This window comes from Stenella coeruleoalba (genome assembly GCF_951394435.1).
Source record: "Stenella coeruleoalba genome assembly, chromosome: 3".
Classification (NCBI taxonomy): Eukaryota; Metazoa; Chordata; class Mammalia; order Artiodactyla; family Delphinidae; genus Stenella; species Stenella coeruleoalba.
Window position 1 is genome coordinate 76,834,411 of NC_137148.1, and position 19,374 is coordinate 76,853,784.

General features: G+C 40.4%; 1 protein-coding gene across 2 annotated transcripts in view; it reads left to right on the forward strand.

Annotated features, from left to right (window-relative positions):
• The first annotated feature begins 1,618 nt into the window (after positions 1–1,618).
• RHOBTB3 (Rho related BTB domain containing 3) overlaps positions 1,619–19,374 on the forward strand; it is a 56,512-nt gene continuing 38,756 nt past the window's right edge. For both annotated transcript variants that reach the window (XM_079917645.1, XM_079917646.1), the window contains exons 1-3: positions 1,619–2,336; positions 2,517–2,742; positions 10,675–10,861. In XM_079917645.1, coding sequence (XP_079773771.1) covers positions 2,335–2,336; positions 2,517–2,742; positions 10,675–10,861 — 415 coding nt within the window. In that variant the 5' untranslated portion in view covers positions 1,619–2,334. The remainder of the gene's footprint in view (positions 2,337–2,516; positions 2,743–10,674; positions 10,862–19,374) is intronic.

Consider the following 19,374-nt stretch of genomic DNA (forward strand, 5'->3'; position numbering starts at 1 on the left):
CTGGCTCACATACTCAATAACTGAGGAAAAAATGAACACTGTCTTCCTTCCTTCCACTTCCCAGCAACTCTAACTCTTAACTCTCTCTCTCTCTCATATATATATATATATATATATATATATATATATATATAGTGGTGAAACACAAAATTTACCATCTTCACCATTTAATAGTATACATTACTATATGCACCTTGTTTGCAACATATCTTTTAACTTTTTCATCTTACAAAATGGGAACTTTATACTCACAGAATTCCCCATTTTCCTCTCCCCTCAGCCCCTTAAAACCAGCATTCTGCTTTCTGTTTCTAAGAGTTTGACTGCCTTAGATACCTCATGTAAGTGGAATAAGCAGTCTTTGTCTTTCTATGACTAGCTTATTGCCCTGGAGAGTCATTCATGTTGTAACATATGACAAGATTTCCCCCTTTTTTAAGGCTGAATAATATTTCATTGTATGTATATACTACATTTTTCTTTATTCATTCACCCATTCTAGTGTCTTTGTTTTTGACTTGTGGTTACTGGAGGGGATTGATGACCCCAGAGAAAAGGTGATCCTGTACTCTCAAAGATTTCAGGATGTTTTAGGTTCTAGAGACTAAAAGAGAAACTATACTGAGTGCAAAGGAAATTAGATTTTTAAAAAATCAGTGACAACATAAAGAATGCCCCCCATTATACCCTATTTGAGCATGAGAAACTATTAAACTACTTTCAGTTGAGCAACCAAGGGCCCATAATAAAAAGTTGTTCACATTCCAAAGGGCTCTTACCCTAGGCTTTTCACTGTCCTACTCAGCATCTCCTGTTTCATACCCTCAAAATAGCTCAGTTGAGAAAAGAAACAGCAACATTTTAAAGTCGGGCTAAATACATAAATAAATAAAAGGATAAACAAGAACTCTTTCAACACAGAGCACTTGTAAGAATGTTCATGTTTATGGAGAAGCAGAGCCCCAGAGTAAACTCTGGCCCTTCTTGGAATTAGTGGATTCCAGTTTTCATTTGCATTGAGGCAGTTTGAGGCTCTTTGGGGACATTCACAGCCTTTACTTCAGGGCGTTATCATGAAAGAATCTAAAGTATCCTTGCATTAGCATGATCGTTATTTTTTCAGCTGGTCTGAGGAGGTATTATTAAACATGTGGCCATAATGTGTACAGAAAAATCTCCACGTAAACTAGCATTTAGCATGTAAACACAAACACCTCACTCGTAACTGGTTTCTAAAACTATCATAATAAGAACCACAACACTTAAAAAAAAAAGCAAAAAACCCTTAAGTTTTTGGTAAAAGATGCCGAATATAGCTTGAAGTAGTAAATAATCCTTCTGCAGCGATATTAGCGAATTAGTTGCTGCGTGAACAAAGAACCCTTTCTGCACCAGGATGAATGTTTCCTTTATTTTTTTCCTCACAAGTATGATTCTAGAAAACAGCTGTACTACATGTTGACAAATGACAAAGCGGCAGACTTGCTAAAACACTTTTTGGTCAAGGCCAAGAGGGGAAAAAAAAAAAAAAATTGGGGCTGCTGGAGCGGCCAGCGAGCTGGACTCCCAGGGAAGCTGGCTTCCCTCACCTCTTTTTTTTCCAGTCTTTAGGGAGCAGGGGCCTCACCGACCCACCCTCCCCTTTCCCCGGCTCTGGTTACAGCCTGTCGAGTTGAACAAACTTGCTGCAGGCGGATTGGCGATCGGGAGCTCTCGGGCTGGGGCGTCGTATTTATTAATTTATATTCCGCGGCGCCCCGCGCGCGGGCCGCTCTTTTGTACCCGGCCGCCGCCGCCCGGGCTCCGGGGCCTCAGCGAGGAGCGCGGCCCCCTCGTCCTCCCGACCCCCAAGGCCGGCACGTGCTGCTCCCGCCCGCCCGCCCGCCCGGCCCGCCAAGGGGGCGGAGGCCCGGCTTTTCTCCTACCCTGTCTGGGCCAGAAGGAGGAGGAGCGGCGGCGGCAGCAGCAGCAGCCGGAGGAGGCGACTACTGCCCGGCCGAGGGAGCGCGGCGGAGCGGGGTTACGGCGTCCGGCAACGCTCGGCGGCCGCCGGGGAGGCGGGAGCGGCGCAGCCGGCCGGGATGTTCCCTGGCACTTCCTGACTGGCTGGCCGCGCGCACACGGCCAGACTCGCACGCCCTCGGCCCCCGTGGCTCGCTCGCTCGCTGGCTCGCGCGGGCCCGCTCTGCGTCGGCCGCGCAGCGGGGGAGGTGCGCTAGGGGGGACGCGGCCCGGCATGAGCTGATTGCGGGTGGATACGCCGCGGACGGGCTCCTAGAAGCCGTGAGGAGCCTCTTTTCTCCGAGTCGCCGCCCTGCCCTTGGATTTGAGATCATGTAAGTACGCGTCGCGGTCCTGCCATTGTCTGTACCCCAGCGCGTGCCGTGCGCCCCTGGGCGAGGGGCTCGTGCCCACCCCCGCTGCGCGCTGCCCCCCGCACTTCCTGTTGGGACGAAAGGGAGCCTCGCGCTGACCACGCGCCTTTTCTCCCCCTCGCCCCCGTCTCTGCCGTGTAGGTCCATTCACATCGTGGCGCTGGGGAACGAGGGGGACGCGTTTCACCAGGACAATCGGCCGTCGGGGCTCATCCGCACTTACCTGGGGAGAAGCCCGCTGGTCTCAGGGGACGAAAGCAGCTTGTTGCTGAACGCGACCAGTACGGTCGCGCGTCCCGTGTTCACCGAGTATCAGGCCAGCGCGTTTGGGAATGTCAAGCTAGTGGTCCACGACTGTCCCGTCTGGGTAAGGGCCCGCAGCTGCTCTGTGCAGAGGCTGATGGAGCTTTCCTTTTCTTTCTTTCTCTCTTTTTTTTTTCTCCTCCCCCTTTTTCCCCTTTCATGAATGTGGACGTCTGGGTCACCTGGGGAGAGTTTTTAAACATTTTGGGGAAAATCTTTGGTCCTTCGTTTCATTGGGCAGGGGCCAGCCTAGTCAGAGAACACTCTTAGAAGGGAAAAAGCCCCAGTGGGAATGTGAAGCACTTAACGCGTACACTTCACGACTCTGGGTTGTCCCCTGGTAGACAGCTGACTGAATGTCCCAACCCCAAGGGACGAGGTCACTAAGTTTCACCAGCAGACAGCAATGTTTTTTCATGCCTACCCTGTGGGTGATATAAAATATTAGTGTTCTAAAAATAAAGATCTCTGAAAGCTCAACACAGCAAAAATACATTTCACTGGGGCGGCTCAGAAATAGGACCCCTGGAAAGGGGGCGGGAAAGACAGGGACTGAGAATTAATTTTAAACGATTCTTTTATAGCACTATCCACCTTTGAAAAAATTTAATTAGTGTTTTTAATTTTAATAATGCAGATATTCTGGATATATTTAGCCATTTCTTTTTAGTGACCTGTAAATCAGAAATATTGCTAATACTGTTTTGGGACTTGAAAAAGCTTTAAAATTTGCTATAATTAAAAGAAATCATAATGAAGTTGATAAATGCTAGTCTAATTCTTGAGTGATAAAAGAAGAAATCTACTCTCTGACATGTATAAATGTTTTCAGTACACAATAGCATCATGTTTTGAATGTTTTCATGTAATCTTACTCGAAAGTTTCTGATTCTTTATTAGTATAAAACTTATGTTGCAGCTAAGTATTATATTTTATAACAGAAGAAAGTTTAATGTCTAAAAAAATACAGATATCATTATGTGAGATTTACATTTAAACTGCACTTTAAGAAAACCGAATTAGGGACTATCGGGAACTAATACACCTTTCCAAAGAAATGTACATAAAAACATTTCTTATGCAAATTTCCATATTACTGAAAGAAAAGATCACTTGCCCAAATAAATTTTCAGCTAAAGTAAATTTAATAGGCTAAAATAAATGAAAAATGGGCTTTTTCAATAACAGGGATGCTATTAAATTCCTAATTATGACAGTGGTGATGCTGATCGTAGGAAGCATTGGTAGAGGACTTACTGGCTGGAGTCCATGCAAGCAAAGGAAACCCTTCTTTTACTTCGGTCATTTCATTGTGAAAAATCTTACAGTCTAAAAACTAATTGGTTCTACAGTCAGTTGAACAAATGTTGAGTGAATAGAGTAAATAAATGTAAGGAAAATAAAATAAGCTGAATTAGGATGTTAGGTTAACCTTTCCTGCTTTTTCTTTGAGCAGTGAACTCTTTCCTTTTTATGTTGTTAGTTTAGCAAAAGCAAATACTTGTGATCCCATGGATTGTAGTAAATGAAATCTTCCAAATCGATTGAAATAAGCCTTCACAGTCTGGATTTTTTTGGTCTTAAGTTTATTGTTATGTTTTATTATGTTAATCACCTTTTGTTTGGTTAGACTCTGGCCTTTTTTAAGACATTGAGTTTGTAACCAGGCACAGTTTTCTGGGTTATAGTGGTCTTCAGACATAGTAGAATACATTTGTAGAGCTACTCTTTATGAGGTGCTTTTCTTCTCTTGGTGGTAAGTAAAAGCCCGTCAGAGATATGAAAGTTGATTGTATTCATCAGCTGGTATTTGCCATGTACTGAATCAGAATATGAAACATAGCAGAGCAGATAGAGCACAGGTTTTGATATCAAAAGGACCTGATTTCAGATCCTCACCTTGCGAGTTAGTGGCTGTGTTCCTGGGTAAAGTCACTCATCCTCTCCTAGCTTTATTTACTCTGTGTGTAAAATAAACATAATAATCCCTGCCTCCCAGAGCTGTGCTGAAGAATAAATGAGTTAGTATGTGTAAAGTTCTTAACATCTAGACGGGCATGTAGTAAGTAATCAATAAGCGGTAGCTACGATAATAATAAAGTGTTTATCACAACTTTAGTATATCCGTGTATTGCTTAAATGAAGCAAAAGTAAAGTTTTCCCACACATCATTCAAGATCTCCACACAAATAAAGTACATAGAGGCAGCCGTGTTAGTACTTAGTAGATGCTGTATTGCAGCCTCACAACCAAGTAGAATAAAATTGTTGTTTTGCTGTAAAAATTAAGATTATTTTTCAACAGATGAGTTCCATTCCTCAAATGTGGCTCCAAGCCTCGTGTTGCATAACTGCCTAGAGGAAATCCTGGAACTGATTTACAAGGGGTGGGAGAATTTGATTTCCTTCATATTTCTAGAAACCAGTGGAGCATTTTCTCTTTGAGACAGTTTGAGAAGAAATGTGCCATTGTTTTCTTGGAGTTAGAGTGAGATAGTTGTGCTTCTCTTCCCTAGTTTTCTTCTGTATATCCGCAGCCTCACTCTGGATCTTTGCCATGTATACTTGGCACTTTTTAAATAAATGTGCTTCAAATTCATTACATGTAGCTTATTGTTTAGTATGTCTCTGAAACCCACCCTTTTTTGTTATATTATTATTTCATTTCTAGATCTTTTCCTGTTTACCAAAAATATTCCATAAAAAGCAATGAGATAATATATGCACACTTTTCTTGGGCAGGGTTTGAAGCTCTGATTTGTTTTAAAAATAAAATTATTTATAGATTTATATCCTCAGTACCACAGAGTTAATGAAGCCAAAACCCATTTCCTCGTGACATTTTCCCTTAAATGTCTCCTTTTTCTTTCTACACGTCTCCAGTAACTCTGGAATTTTGAACTATTTGGAATGCAGAGAGCAGTTACTTTTGATTTGTTCTCTCAGAGTTAAATGGCTGCTTGATATTGGTCCCACTTAAGTTTAGTTTGTTCATCCCATTCATCTAACTTTGTCCTCTTTCTTTATTGTATTTTTATACCCTGTTGTACGTATATACTTTGAGCTTGAATACTGTAACAGATACAGCTGGAACTGAATGGGTTTTGTGGTTTGGGATTTGGAAATTAGCATAGAGCTCTGCTGGGAAGCTTTCACATTTTCTTGATCTGTGTCCCAATTCACTTCTCCCTCCTCTTACATCCTCCACTAAGTTCAAGAATTTTGCCTTTGCTGTTTATATCCCCATAGTTTGCGTTTTTTTGTTTTTTGTTTTTTTTTGGTTTTTAAGTCTTCCTCTAAAAAGGCTCTGTCCATCCCACTCTCAGTAAAGTATTCATATCTAAAAATTCTGCAATTCTTGTTATGCAGAATATACTTGTAGGAAATGGGCAGGTTGTGAGGGTGTAGGGAATTGGGAGAGGCTTTGCTGGGGCATGGCGGTGTACTGGTGAGAAGAAGCTCTCTGCAAAAGGGCATTGCTGTGACACTTCTCCAGAATTTTCTAACAGGATAAAAGCTCTGTCACAACTGATTGATTCAAACCCTGGTTTGGACTCATATTTCAAAGTGCAGACTTTCATAGCCCAACAGTTTTGGACTTGTTAGCCATATCTAGCTGTCTATTTTCTTAATCTAGCTTTATTACATCCTAGGAATACATACCAAAGGCCACATGAAAGGACAAATAATGATTAATAGTTAACCAGAATGTGAGAAGGAAGCCACTTATGCATATTTAGCAATGGTATTAAGGTACATAACGATATTTTTCTTATACCACTATTCACACAGTAACTTTGAAAAATTATTTTTAAAATACCAAGGTGCAAAGTTTTAAGGAGTAGCGTCCATAATAAATTACTTTTGGCCCTAATTCTAAATATGAATATTATTAGCTGTAGTCCAAAAGTAAACATTTCAAAATTGGAAAGGTTTATCCTGAATTTTTAATTGATACGAACAAAATACATGAATTGCACATATACTCCTTACCATGTTAACATCATCTTATAATACACACTATCTTTTTGTGGAGGCATACCCCTCCGCGCCCCTTGTTCCCCTCACATGCACACTACATATATGCAGTACTGTCCAAAGAATGGATAAAGTTGAAAAATATATATGAATTTTGAGATATGGATAAAATATATGGAACTCCACAGAATTCACAGGGTATTATCAATACAATCTAAATGACTGAACAATCCTGCATTATCTAACTGGGTCACAGAAAATCCTCTGAAGCTTCCTTACTCACACTGATGCTCTTGCATCTAATGCATAGTGTTAATTTTTGAAACTATTAGGTGTTAAAGCTATGGCATAATTTTATTTTATTTTATTGTATATGGTATTTTATTTATGTTTTACTTCATGTGCATAAATCTAGCATTCTGATTTTTTGTACTTAGTCCTAGTGGATTGTTATTTTTTTTAAATGTCTTTATTGGAGTATAATTGCTTAACAATGGTGTGTTAGTTTCTGCTTTATAACAAAGTGAATCAGCTATACATACACATATATCCCCATATCTCCTCCCTCTCGCGTCTCCCTCCTGCCCTCCCTATCCCACCCCTCTAGGTGGTCACAAAGCACCGAGCTGATCTCCCTGTGCTATGGGGCTGCTTCCCATTAGCTATCTGTTTTACATTTGGTAGTATATATAAGTCCATGCCACTCTCTCACTTCGTCCCAGCTTACCCATCCCCCTCCCCATGTCAAGTCCATTCTCTACATCTGTGTCTTTATTTTTGTCCTGCCCCTAAGTTCTTCTTTTTTTTTTTTAGATTCCATATATATGTGTTAGCATACAGTACTTGTTTTTCTCTTTCTGACTTACTTCACTCTGTATGACAGACTCTAGGTCCATCCACCTCATTACAGGTAGCTCAATTTTGTTTCCTTTTATGGCTGAGTAATATTCCATTGTATATCTGTGCCACATCTTTATTCATTCATCTGTCCATGAACACTTAGGTTGCTTCCACGTCCTGGCTGTTGTAAATAGCTCTGCAGTGAACATTGTGATACATGACTCTTTTTGAATTATGGTTTTCTCAGTAAAAAAATGCCCAGTAGTGGGATTGCTGGGTCATATTGTAGTTCTAATTTTAGTTTTTTAAGGAACCTTCATACTGTTCTCCATAATGGCTGTATAAATTTACATTTCCACCAACAGTGCAAGAGGGTTCCCTTTTCTTCACACCCTCTCCAGCATTTACTGTTTGTAGAGTTTTTGACAATGGCCATTCTGACTGGTGCGAGGTGATACCTCATTGTATTTTTGATTTGCATTTCTCTAATGATTAGTGATGTTGAGCATTCTTTCATGTGTTTGTTGGCAATCTGTATATCTTCTTTGGAGAAATGTCTATTTAGGTCTTCTACCCATTTTTGGATTGGGTTGTTTGTTTTTTTGATATTGAGCTGCATGAGCTGCTTGTAAATTTTGGAGAATTTTTTATCCTTTGTCAGTTGCTTCATTTGCAAATATTTTCTCCCATTCTGAGGGTTGTCTTTTCATCTTGTTTATGTTTTTCTTTACTGTGCAAAAGCTTTTAAGTTTCATTAGGTCCCATTTGTTTATTTTTGTTTTTATTTCCATTTCTCTAGGAGGTGGGTCAAAAAGGATCTGGTTGTGATTTATGTCATAAAGTGTTCTGCCTATGTTTTCCTCTAAGAGTTTTATAGTGTCTGACCTTACATTTAGGTCTTTAATCCATTTTAAGTTTACTTTTGTGTATGATGTTAGGGAGTGTTCTAATTTCATTCTTTTACACGTAGCTGTCCAGTTTTTCCAGCACCACTTATTGAAGAGGCTGTCTTTTCTCCATTGTATATTCTTGCCTCCTTTATCAAAGATAAGGTGACCATATGTGTGTGGGTTTATCTCTGGGCTTTCTATCCTGTTCCATTGATCTATATTTCTGTTTTTATGCCAGTACCACACTGTCTTGATTACTGTAGCTTTGTAGCATAGTCTGAAGCCCGGGAGCCTGATTCCTCCAGCTCCAGTTTTCTTTCTCAAGATTGCTTTGGCTATTTAGGGTCTTTTGTGTTTCCATACAATTGTGTAATTTTTTGTTCTAGTTCTGTGAAAAATGCCTTTGGTAGTTTGATAGGGATTGCATTGAATCTGTAGATTGCTTTGGGTAGTATAGTCATTTTCACACTGTTGATTCTTCCAATCCAAGAACATGGTATATCTCTTGATCTGTTTGTATCATCTTTAATTTCCTTCATCAGTGTCTTATAATTTTCTGCATACAGGTCTTTTGTCTCCTTAGGTAGGTTTATTCCTAGGTATTTTATTCTTTTTGTTGCAGTGGTAAATGGGAGTGTTTCCTTAATTTCTCTTTCAGATTTTTCATCCTTAGTGTATAGGAATGCAAGAGAATTCTGTGCATTAGTTTTGTGTCCTGCTACTTTACAAAATTCATTGATTAGCTCTAATAGTTCTCTGGTAGCGTCTTTGGGATTCTTTACATATAGTATCATATCATCTGCAGACAGTGACAGCTTTCCTTCTTCTTTTCCAATATGGATTCCTTTTATTTATTTTCTTCTCTGATTGCTGTGGCTAAAACTTCCAAAACTGTGTTGAATAATAGTGGTGAGAGTGGACAACCTTGTCTTGTTCCTGATCTTAGAGGAAATGGTTTCAGTTTTTCACCTCTGAGAACAATGTTGGCTGTGGATTTGTCACATATGGCCTGTATTATGTTGAGGTAAGTTCCCTCTATGCCTACTTTCTGGAGGGTTTTTATCATAAATGGTGTTGAATTTTGTTGAAAGCTTTTTCTGCATCTATTGAGATGATCATATGGTTTTTATCCTTTAATTTGTTAATATGGTTTATCACATTGATTGATTTGCATATATTGAATAATCCTTGCATTCCTGGGATAAAAACCCCACTTGATCATGGTGTATGATCCTTTTAATGTGCTGTTGGATTCTGTTTGCTAGTATTTTTGTATGTATGTTTATCAGTGATATTGGCCTGTAGTTTTCTTTTTTTGTGACATCTTTGTCTGGTTTTGGTATCAGGGTGATGGTGGCCTCATAGAATGAGTTTGGGAGTGTTCCTCCCTCTGCTATATTTTGGAAGAGTTTGAGAAGGATAGGTGATAGCTCTTCTCTAAATGTTTGATAGAATTCACCTGTGAAGCCATCTGGTCCTGGGCTTTTGTTTGTTGGAAGATTTTTAATCACAGTCTCAATTTCAGTGCTTGTGATTGACCTGTTTATATTTTCTATTTCTTCTTGGTTCAGTCTTGGAAGGTTGTGCTTTTCTAAGAATTTGTCCATTTCTTTTTTTTTTGTTTTTTCAATATGTGGGCCTCTCACTGTTGTGGCCTCTCCCGTTGTGGAGCATAGGCTCCGGACGCGCAGGCTCAGTGGCCATGGCTCATGGGCCCAGCCGCTCCACGGCATGTGAGATCCTCCCAGTCCCCTGCATCGGCAGGCGGACTCTCAACCACTGCGCCACCAGGGAAGCCCCTGTCCGTTTCTTACAGGGTGTCCATTATATTGGCATATAGCTGCTTGTAGTAATCTTTCATGATCCTTTGTTTTTCTGCAGTGTCAGTTGTTACTTTTTCATTTCTAATTGTATTGATTTGAGTCTTCTCCCATTTTTTCTTGATGAGTCTGGCTAATATTTTGTGGCATAATTTTAAAACAAAGTGTTCATTTTTAAGTACAGGTGTTTAAAGAGGTTGCTTATTCCATCAGAGTCTCAGGAATTCTCTAGATTCTATTTTATCACCACATAGTTGTCCAGGCTAAATGAATAAATTAAAAAATTTAAAGACTTGATAGACTTCAAACGTTTTAAATTTTACGTAGTTACTTTTTTAAAAATAAATTTTAAAAATGAATTCCAAAAATTAAAATATAGTAAAGAAGTTAATCTAATATGTTACAGTTTATTTCATGATGGATTTGAAGATAAGCAGACTAAAGATTGCTCTTTACATTTTGGTTTAGGACATTTTTGACAGTGATTGGTACACCTCTCGAAATCTAATTGGAGGTGCTGACATCATTGTGATCAAATACAACGTAAATGACAAGTTTTCATTTCACGAAGTGAAGGATAATTATATTCCAGTGATAAAAAGAGCATTAAATTCAGTTCCAGTAATCATTGCTGCTGTTGGTACAAGACAAAATGGTAAGTATTTAATTTTTCTTTTATATGAGAGTGCAGGTACCATATTAATTTTGAATAGCATTAAGCTTATTAATGATTAGTACAGTTTTTTTTTTTTGAAAGCAAAATGACTGGGTTTAAATGCCATCTGTTATCTCTTCATCATTGGATATGATAATGGGACATCAAAGGAAAGTATCACAAACTACTGCTGTGATTCTGATGGGTACAAGTTTGTCTTTTAAACTGCTGTTCTGTAGAAGTGAAGGAAGTCAGGAATTGTGTTCTTTTTGATATAGGAGAGGTATTAGGCTGACCCTGAGCCCTGGAAAACTCTTTTTGACAATCTAAGGGACTATTCAGTTGGGATGGACAGATTGTTCCCATAAGGATGTGGGATTGGGAGCAGCGTTTTTAGGTAGGTAGCAATGAGTGAGCTGAATACACTGACAACACCACCTAAGAGAGAGGATTGTTGACTCCGTAGCTGATGGGTTAATTTGGTTCAGTCAATTTCAGTAGTTGCTTCTGTGCATACTATTGGCAGATATCTCAGGGTCAACTCAGAATCCACTTTGAATTGGTGGTATTTTATAGTTCTTAGTGGTTATTTCCTCAGTAAATGTGTCTTAAAATGTCATTTTTACTCATTTTTTCATTTTTATTGAAGTATAGCAAAATAAAGGACATTAGACTTCACTAATTTTAGAGCACAGTTTAATGCATTTTTGCACATATATACAGCTATGCAACCATCACATATCTCAAGATCTAGAACATTTGCCTCACTCCAGAAGCTTCTCATGCCTCTTCCCAGTTGATAACACCCCTCCGCAGAGATAATTGCTATTCTGACTTCATAGATTAGATTCTGACAACATAGATTAGTTTTATCTATTCTTGACCTTCATACGGATGGAATTATACAGTATGTAGTGTCTTGTGTTGGCCTAATTTCAGTTAGCGTGATACTTTTGAGATTCATCCATGCTGAACTTATCTGTAATACATTCTTTTTATTGCTGTGTATTATTCCATTGTATGAATACGCCATGATTTCTTTCTTTCTTTCCTTTAATTTATTTATTTATTTTTATTTTTGGCTGCATTGGGTCTTTGTTGCTGTGCGTGGGCTTTCTCTAGTTGTGGAGAGTGGGGGCCACTCTTCATTGCGGTGTGTGGGCTTCTCATTACGGTGGCTTCTCTTGTTGTGGAGCACAGGCTCTAGGTGCATGGGCTTCAGTAGTTGTGACATGAGGGCTTCAGTAGTTTGTGGCTCGTGAGCTCTAGAGCACAGGCTCAGTAGTTGTGGTGCGTGGGCTTAGTTGCTCCATGGCATGTGGGATATTTCTGGACCAGGGCTCGAACCCGTGTCCCCTGCATTGGCAGGCAGATTCTTAATTACTGTGCCACCAGGGAAGTCCCCCATGATTTATTTCTGTATTCTCCTTTTAGTGATGCTTAGGTAGTTTCCTAGGAGTAGGATTGTTGGGTCATGTGGTAGGTATGTGTCTAGTATTAGTAGATATGAATAAAGCAGGCCTGACCCTTCTTTGACCGTATGTCCCCTCTACTTCCCTAACTTTCTTTTTATTGCTGGTCATGATTCTTGAACAAGTCATCCACACTTCCTGAGTGCACTTCTTGACTTCCCATTCATTCTTCAGTCCACTACAGTCTGACTGACTTTCACAATTACACTGGGTTGGTTTTCACTCAGGGCTGCCAGTTATATGCCTATTGCCAAATTTAATTTACATTTTAGTAACAATCCTCTCTTTGAAATTATTCAAATACACCTCTCCCTCCACTTAATAAAGCTACTCTTTCTTTCCTGTTTGTTCTAATTCTCTTTCTTCTTTCCTGGCACCCTCATCGTCCCTTACACACATATACCAAATCAATACATCCAGTAGTTGTTGCCCAGGGTCCCATCCTTCAGCTTCACCTCTTGCTATTTACTGTGACCATGGACCTGCTAATCTGTTGCCCTAGCTTCCCCTGTATAGACACTGGTGATTACCCAAACTGTTTTTCTGGCTCCAGTCTCTCTCCTGACCCATGTCTCCACAGACATCTTCCTCTTTCTGCTGAGTTCCCTGTCTTGGTGAATGATGCCAAACCTATCCATTCACCCAAACTAGAATCATCCAACCCAACTTCCGTTCCTATTCCCCATATCCAGTTGACTAAGATGCTCTTTTGATTTTATATTTTAAATTAACCTCAAATTCATTGCTTTCTTGGACCCAAACCAAGAATCATACCCCTAGACATATAAACAGTAATATGTATAAAATAGATAACTAACAAGAGCCTGCTGTATAAAAAATAAATAAAATTCAAAAATTCAAAAAAAAATTCATTGCTTTCTCATCATCTTCACTGGATTTCAGTTCCTAGTCATTTAATTATCTCTCATAATGACCTTCATTTTGGTCTAAAGAGGCAGTTCCAGATTTGCAGGATCTGAAACTTACACAATTTTAGAGGTCCTTTGTAAGAAAAAAAACTACAAAATTACAGATACATATATGTATACAAATGAATATTTATTTAGAATGTGAAAAGAAAGCACAAGAAATTACAACTCCGAAAAAGCTGTCAAATACCACAGACATTAAAAAAAGTTTCTATTGTTTAAAAACCTGGGCCTCCCTGGTGGCACAGTTGTTAAGCATCCACCTGCCAATGCAGGGGACACGGATTTGAGCCCTGGTCTGGGAAGATCCCACATACCATGGAGCAACTAAGCCCGTGGGCCACAACTACTGAGCCTGCGCTCTAGAGCCCATGAGCCACAGCTACTGAGGCCACAAACCACAACTACTGAAGCCTGCGCACCTAGAGCCCGTGCTCTGCAACAAGAGAAGCCACGGCAATGAGAAGCCCGTGCACCGCAATGAAGAGTAGCCCCCGCTTGCCACAACTAGAGAAAGCCCACACGCAGCAACTAAGACCCAATGCAGCCAAAAATAAATAAATAAATAAATAAATAAAATAATTAAAAGAACAAAAAAAACCTGACACTTCTTTAACTTTTCTTATGTTTTTTGCGCTCACAGTCTTTGCATTTCTTCACATGATAACCACTTTTTGAGATTTTCTATAGGGAGAAGAGAATGCTAGTTTTTCTTCCAGGGTATTTCTTCACTCTCCACATCTTTGTGATGCTGGGCACTTCGGTTTTTGTTGTGTTTGTTTTTCAGCTCTGCCTCTTTGTGTCGTGACGCCAAATTAGTCTGCACAGTGGGTGGAAGAAGCATTCCTGAAGGCCATTCATGTACCAAGACAGCTCGCAAACACTTACAAGGAAGTGACTACAAACCACAAATAATATCTCGCTAAACCTAAATTTAAATTCCCCTTAGCAGGATCCTAAAAATGTCCGTGGCTACTCCAGAGCTGCCTGATGCAAGGTGAAGTGAGCTGGACTGGAGAGAGACTTACGTCTTAACCAGACATAGTCAGAATATCTTATTTTGCAGATTTTACAAAAGCATACGTCATGTGAAAGAATCTAATGCCTAGGTTTCTCCCAAGGCTTGGAAACAGCCCACAAGGAAGGGCCTTGAAACTTAGGCTTCCTGGTAAATCAGCCTCTGGCCTCCTTTTCCTGCTTGGCTTCTTTCTGAAATGAATCCTCTCAGAATAGTCATTCTAGAATATGTCAGATCATGGTACTCAATTCTTTAAAATCTTGAGAAACTTTCTTCTTTTTTTTTTTCTAACTTTTATTTGCAAAATTTCAAATCTAAGAAACTTGATAAGAATAGGACAGTGAACTCCAGAAATTACAAATACAAACACACACACACACACACACACACACACACACACACACACTTTGTTTTGTTTGAACCATTTAAGAGTAAATTGTAAACATTATGGGATTTCTTCAATCCTGATTAATTAAGCATGTCTCATCTAAGAACAGAGCCACTTTCCTATTAACCGTAATGCAATCATCACTCAAGAAATATACTATTACCTGTTATACTATTATTTAAAATAACCCATATTCACATTTTTCCACGTATTCCAAAGCTGGTTTTATTGTTTTTTGTTCTTTTAATCCAGGATGAAATTAAGAACTATGCATTGCATTTAGTTGTCAAGTCTCCCTGGTCTCTTTTAATTCACAACAGTTCCCAATCACCCAGCCTTTTTTTGGGGGGTGGGATATCTTTCATGACATTTTTAAAGAATCCAAGCCCATTATTTTGCATGATTCCTTCAGTTGTGATAACTGTGGTTACAAAATAGTGATTTCTTATCATTCCTTCTACACTTATTAGTTGGCATTCTTCTGTAAATAGGGCTTTCCCTTTTCTCTGCTCCCACATCTTTCTTTGAGTCATTATGATTCATGGTTTGTTTGTTTTTTTTTTTTGCGGTACGCAGGCCTCTCACTGTTGTGGCCTCTCGGGTTGCGGAGCACAGGCTCCGGAGGTGCAGGCTCAGTGGCCATGGCTCACGGGCCCAGCCGCTCCGCGGCATGTGGGATCTTCCCAGACCGGGGCACGAACCCGTGTCCCCTGCATCGGCAGGCGGACTCTCAACCACTGCACCACCAGGGAAGCCCCCATGGGTTTGTTTTTTAAATTCAGTATTTTATAATCTATTCTTCTCATTATTCTTTCTGATACTCCAGTTACCCCAAATTTGCCTAGAGGGAGCCTCTTCATGCTCTCTCCAATTAATTTGAGTCCTTCCTTGCTTTCTGGCACAGATGTTCCAGGCTCATCTTAGGCTTGGGCTGCTCTAGGACCCATGGGCCTCTCTACTTCTGCTGGGGTCCTCCAGCTAACCTCCCCTCATTTGCCCTTGGTCTCCTCCTCGACCCCCTTCATGAGGCAGTGAGCACTTACATGTTGCTGCAGTGCATGAGGTCCCACCTGTCCTCCAAGCCTCAGCATCCCTCTTTGGTCGTCCTGTGCGTACTGCCTGCAGCCCCTCAGGTGTTCCTAGTTTCTGGGCTGATGAGAGTCTCTCCTAATGTTTGAATGTTGCTGCATGTGCACACCTCCCTTCCTCCTCTCTCTTTCTCCCTCCCCCATCCCTTGCTTCCTTCCTTCCTTCTCCTTCCCACCTCTTCCCCCTCCCCCTCATTATTTCATGATTTCTGTGATTTGGCAGGGAGAGGAGATTGCAGTGTGGGCTTAGCTTGCTCTCTTGAAAGTGGAAGCGATGTCTTCCCTTTTTTCTCACCTTCAGGCCTCAGCATGTGCTATACTGTGTCATGCTCTGAGTGGACTGGCCCTCTGCACAACCCCTGTCATATCTGCATAGCGAATTCATCCTTACCCTTTAAATCGTTGCCTCTTCTGTGAAGCCTTTCACAATCCCCCAGGCAGAGTTAATTTCTTCTCCTCTGTTCCTATGGTGATTTTGTACACCTTTATTTTAGTTTTTTTTTTTTTTTTTTTTTTTTGGGCTGCGTTGGGTCTTCGTTGCTTCACATGGGCTCTAGTTGTGGCGAGCGGGGGCTACTCTTCGTTGTGGTGCTCGGACTTCGCATTCGGTGCCTTCTCTTGTTGCGGAGCTCAGGCTCTAGGTGCGTGGGCTTCAGTAGTTGTGGCACGTGGGCTCAGTAGTTGCCGCTCGTGGGCTCTAGAGGGCAGGCTCAGTAGTTGTGGCGCACGGGCTTAGTTGCTCCGCGGCTTGTAGGGTCTTCCCGGACCAGGGCTCGAACCCATGTCCCCTGCATTGGCAGGCGGATTCTTAACCACTGCACCACCAAGCAAGCCCCAGTACTTATAATTATCTGCAGTCGTATCTGTCTTGGCTCAGTTGACCATGAGTTTCATTTATCTGTGTATCTTTATATCCCTGCTGTTTGAGGTGTGGTAGGTGCTCAGTTTGTTCAGTGAGTGAATGAATGGCTTTATGAATCATATACAGAAGTGAAAAGATCATTTTCACTAACAGGATGAAATTAATTGACCTTGTAAGATGTGATTACAAAGCTAAATCTGTCTCTTCAACTCAAGGACACGTATCGCTCCTCCCTCCTCCAATCCCTTGCAGTCTGTGGAACTGTGCTAGGTGTTCTGGTAACTCCTCTCTCCAGCTCCTTTAAGAACAACTTCAGCAAACACAATCAGTCTCACCTCTTTCCTTTGTTATACATGTTTTGACAAGCTTGACTGTGTGTGTGTCTTCATAATACTTGGCTCTGAATAAATTTTTGGCTTTTACTAAATATTGAATCTATCTTTAGAGTAGAAATTTTTCTCCAGACTTGACAAAGGTGTATTCATAGCCTTAAGTTCCTGAAAGCGGGCATCCTATCTTTTCTTTTTGGAGCTCTGACAGTGCCTAGTACATTGCAAGGCTGGAATTCCTCAAAGGATTTCTAAGAATCTCAAGCACTGGCAAGATTGTAAGAATCACCCTGTATGTTCTCAAGTCCATTGCTTTGAAAGAGATGCCATTCATTTTAATTCAAGAGTTACATTGTGTTTGCTTTTAAAAATAATAGACGTTTTGTGATAACACCTTGAAAGATAATATATAAGAAAAAAAAATAAAAGACTACAGTGTTAACTAGAAGAATAACACTGATTCTGAAGTTCCAGGACTCTGAGGTAGGCTCATAGGAGCGAGTCCTGAAGAAGGCACCACAATTTAAGATTATATTGGGTCTTCTCATTGTTCCTGATGAAATGCTAAATGTAGGTTTATTTAATCCATAATGTTTTATTGATTCTCCTACCTAATATGTAATGACTAGGCATTTTTCCTTTTGGGTGCAAGTGAACAACAACAAAAAATGTCTTCTGTGACATAGAGGAGACATAATGATTGGATATAAGGAGGCACTTTCTAGGTTGGTAAGATGCTTGTGGCTACCCACAATGGAAAACCCCGCTCAGCTGGGTTAAACCTGACACTAGCGGGATTTTCCCTGAAACCAAGTTTATTTCCTAGCCATTATTTTACATTATGCTCTCTTAATTTTTCACTCAACACACTGCTGACTTTATTTTTGTCCAGAAATAAAGTTTAATAAGATGATCTGCCTACCCACCCCATTCCATCAGCATAAGGAGAGCTTTGTAGTCATAAGAAGATCTCTGTCTTCAGAAAATCAAAGGCGCTGTTTATGAAGGCTTTGTAAAGAATGTGAAATACCAATGTGTTATTTTTCAAGATAGGCTAAATTGTGTTGGTAACTTTATTTGTTCCGAACCAGAAATGATCTTAGAAAAAGTAAATGCAAGAACTCAGATTAGGATTTGTTGTATAATTTAGAGAAACCAAGGCTTCATTTTTAAATCACCACATCTTTGGAATTAATAATTTTTTACTCAAACTAAATTTTTATCTTACCTTTTGATGGCTCCTTATCAGGTAGAGCAAGTAACAGTTGTATTGCTTCTCCATCTCTAACACACAAGGAGAGTTGGACAAGTCAGTTAACCTCTCTGAGCTTCAGCTTCCTCCTCTGCAAAATGAGGATGTGAATACATGGTTTCTGAGCTCAAAATGCTTTCAGTGAAGCTAAATTATCTAAGTCGTATGTGTATGTGCACACGTGCATGTTACAGGTATAGTATGCACGTGCACTGAATATCCTTAGCGTGCACGCCATGTGTACATACATTTGCTCCATCTCTATGCAGTTCATTGCTAGGACATTTGTTGTGTATGCTGTGGTGGGGAGTAGCCTAAATGCCCTTTCAGGACCACTGTACTTACTCCCTCAGTTACCTGGTCTTTAGGCCGCTGATGGTGAACAGCTGAGTCCCTTTCCAGGCATTATCCCTGTGCTGATAGAAGCCGCTTGCCCAAGGTTTTGCTCCCTCCACAGGGCAGCCCTCCTTTAATTACTGGCTGATGTAGGGATACAAAGGCCCAGCTTTGTATGGAGAACCACTCTAAAGGGCCATCAAAGCTCCAGAGGCCCCTGTCAAATGGCTCAGGTCTCTGTTGCGACAGCATTGCAGTTCAAATTCTTCCTCTGCCCAGACCTGCTTCCTACACCCTTGAGAAGAGACGTTCTCAAGATTACCCCCCAGTAAACCTCCAGCACATCAGTCTCCATCTCAGAGTCTGCTTCTCAGGGAAGCCAGCCTACAACAACATGCTCTTTTAGAAACGGATTTACCCCCTTTTGACTTGGCTGCCTTTTGACCAATGACATATCTGATAATGTAGCATGAAACAAAACAAAGCTGGCTGACAGATATGGAGTTGAACATACATTTTTAGCGTTATGAAGGTGTGTCCTTAGAGATGGGTTGATGTACAACCTTCCCAGCCATAGATCTGTACGCGGTACAGCCATGACTCTTGGGACAGTTCACATTTTGAGTAATTACTTTTTATTCCTTCAGTTTTTAATTTTTTAATTTTGAAGCAGAAGATAAAAAAGTGACTGGATTTGATCTCTGCAGTCGAATGCTTTAGAGTTCAATAATTGAAATGTGTGGATGAATAAGAACGTACTTCATATGCAATTTACAAAGACTGGCAATTTTGCAGCCTTAGAGGTTGAGGTCAAGTTGAGGATTCTATTAAAACAAAAG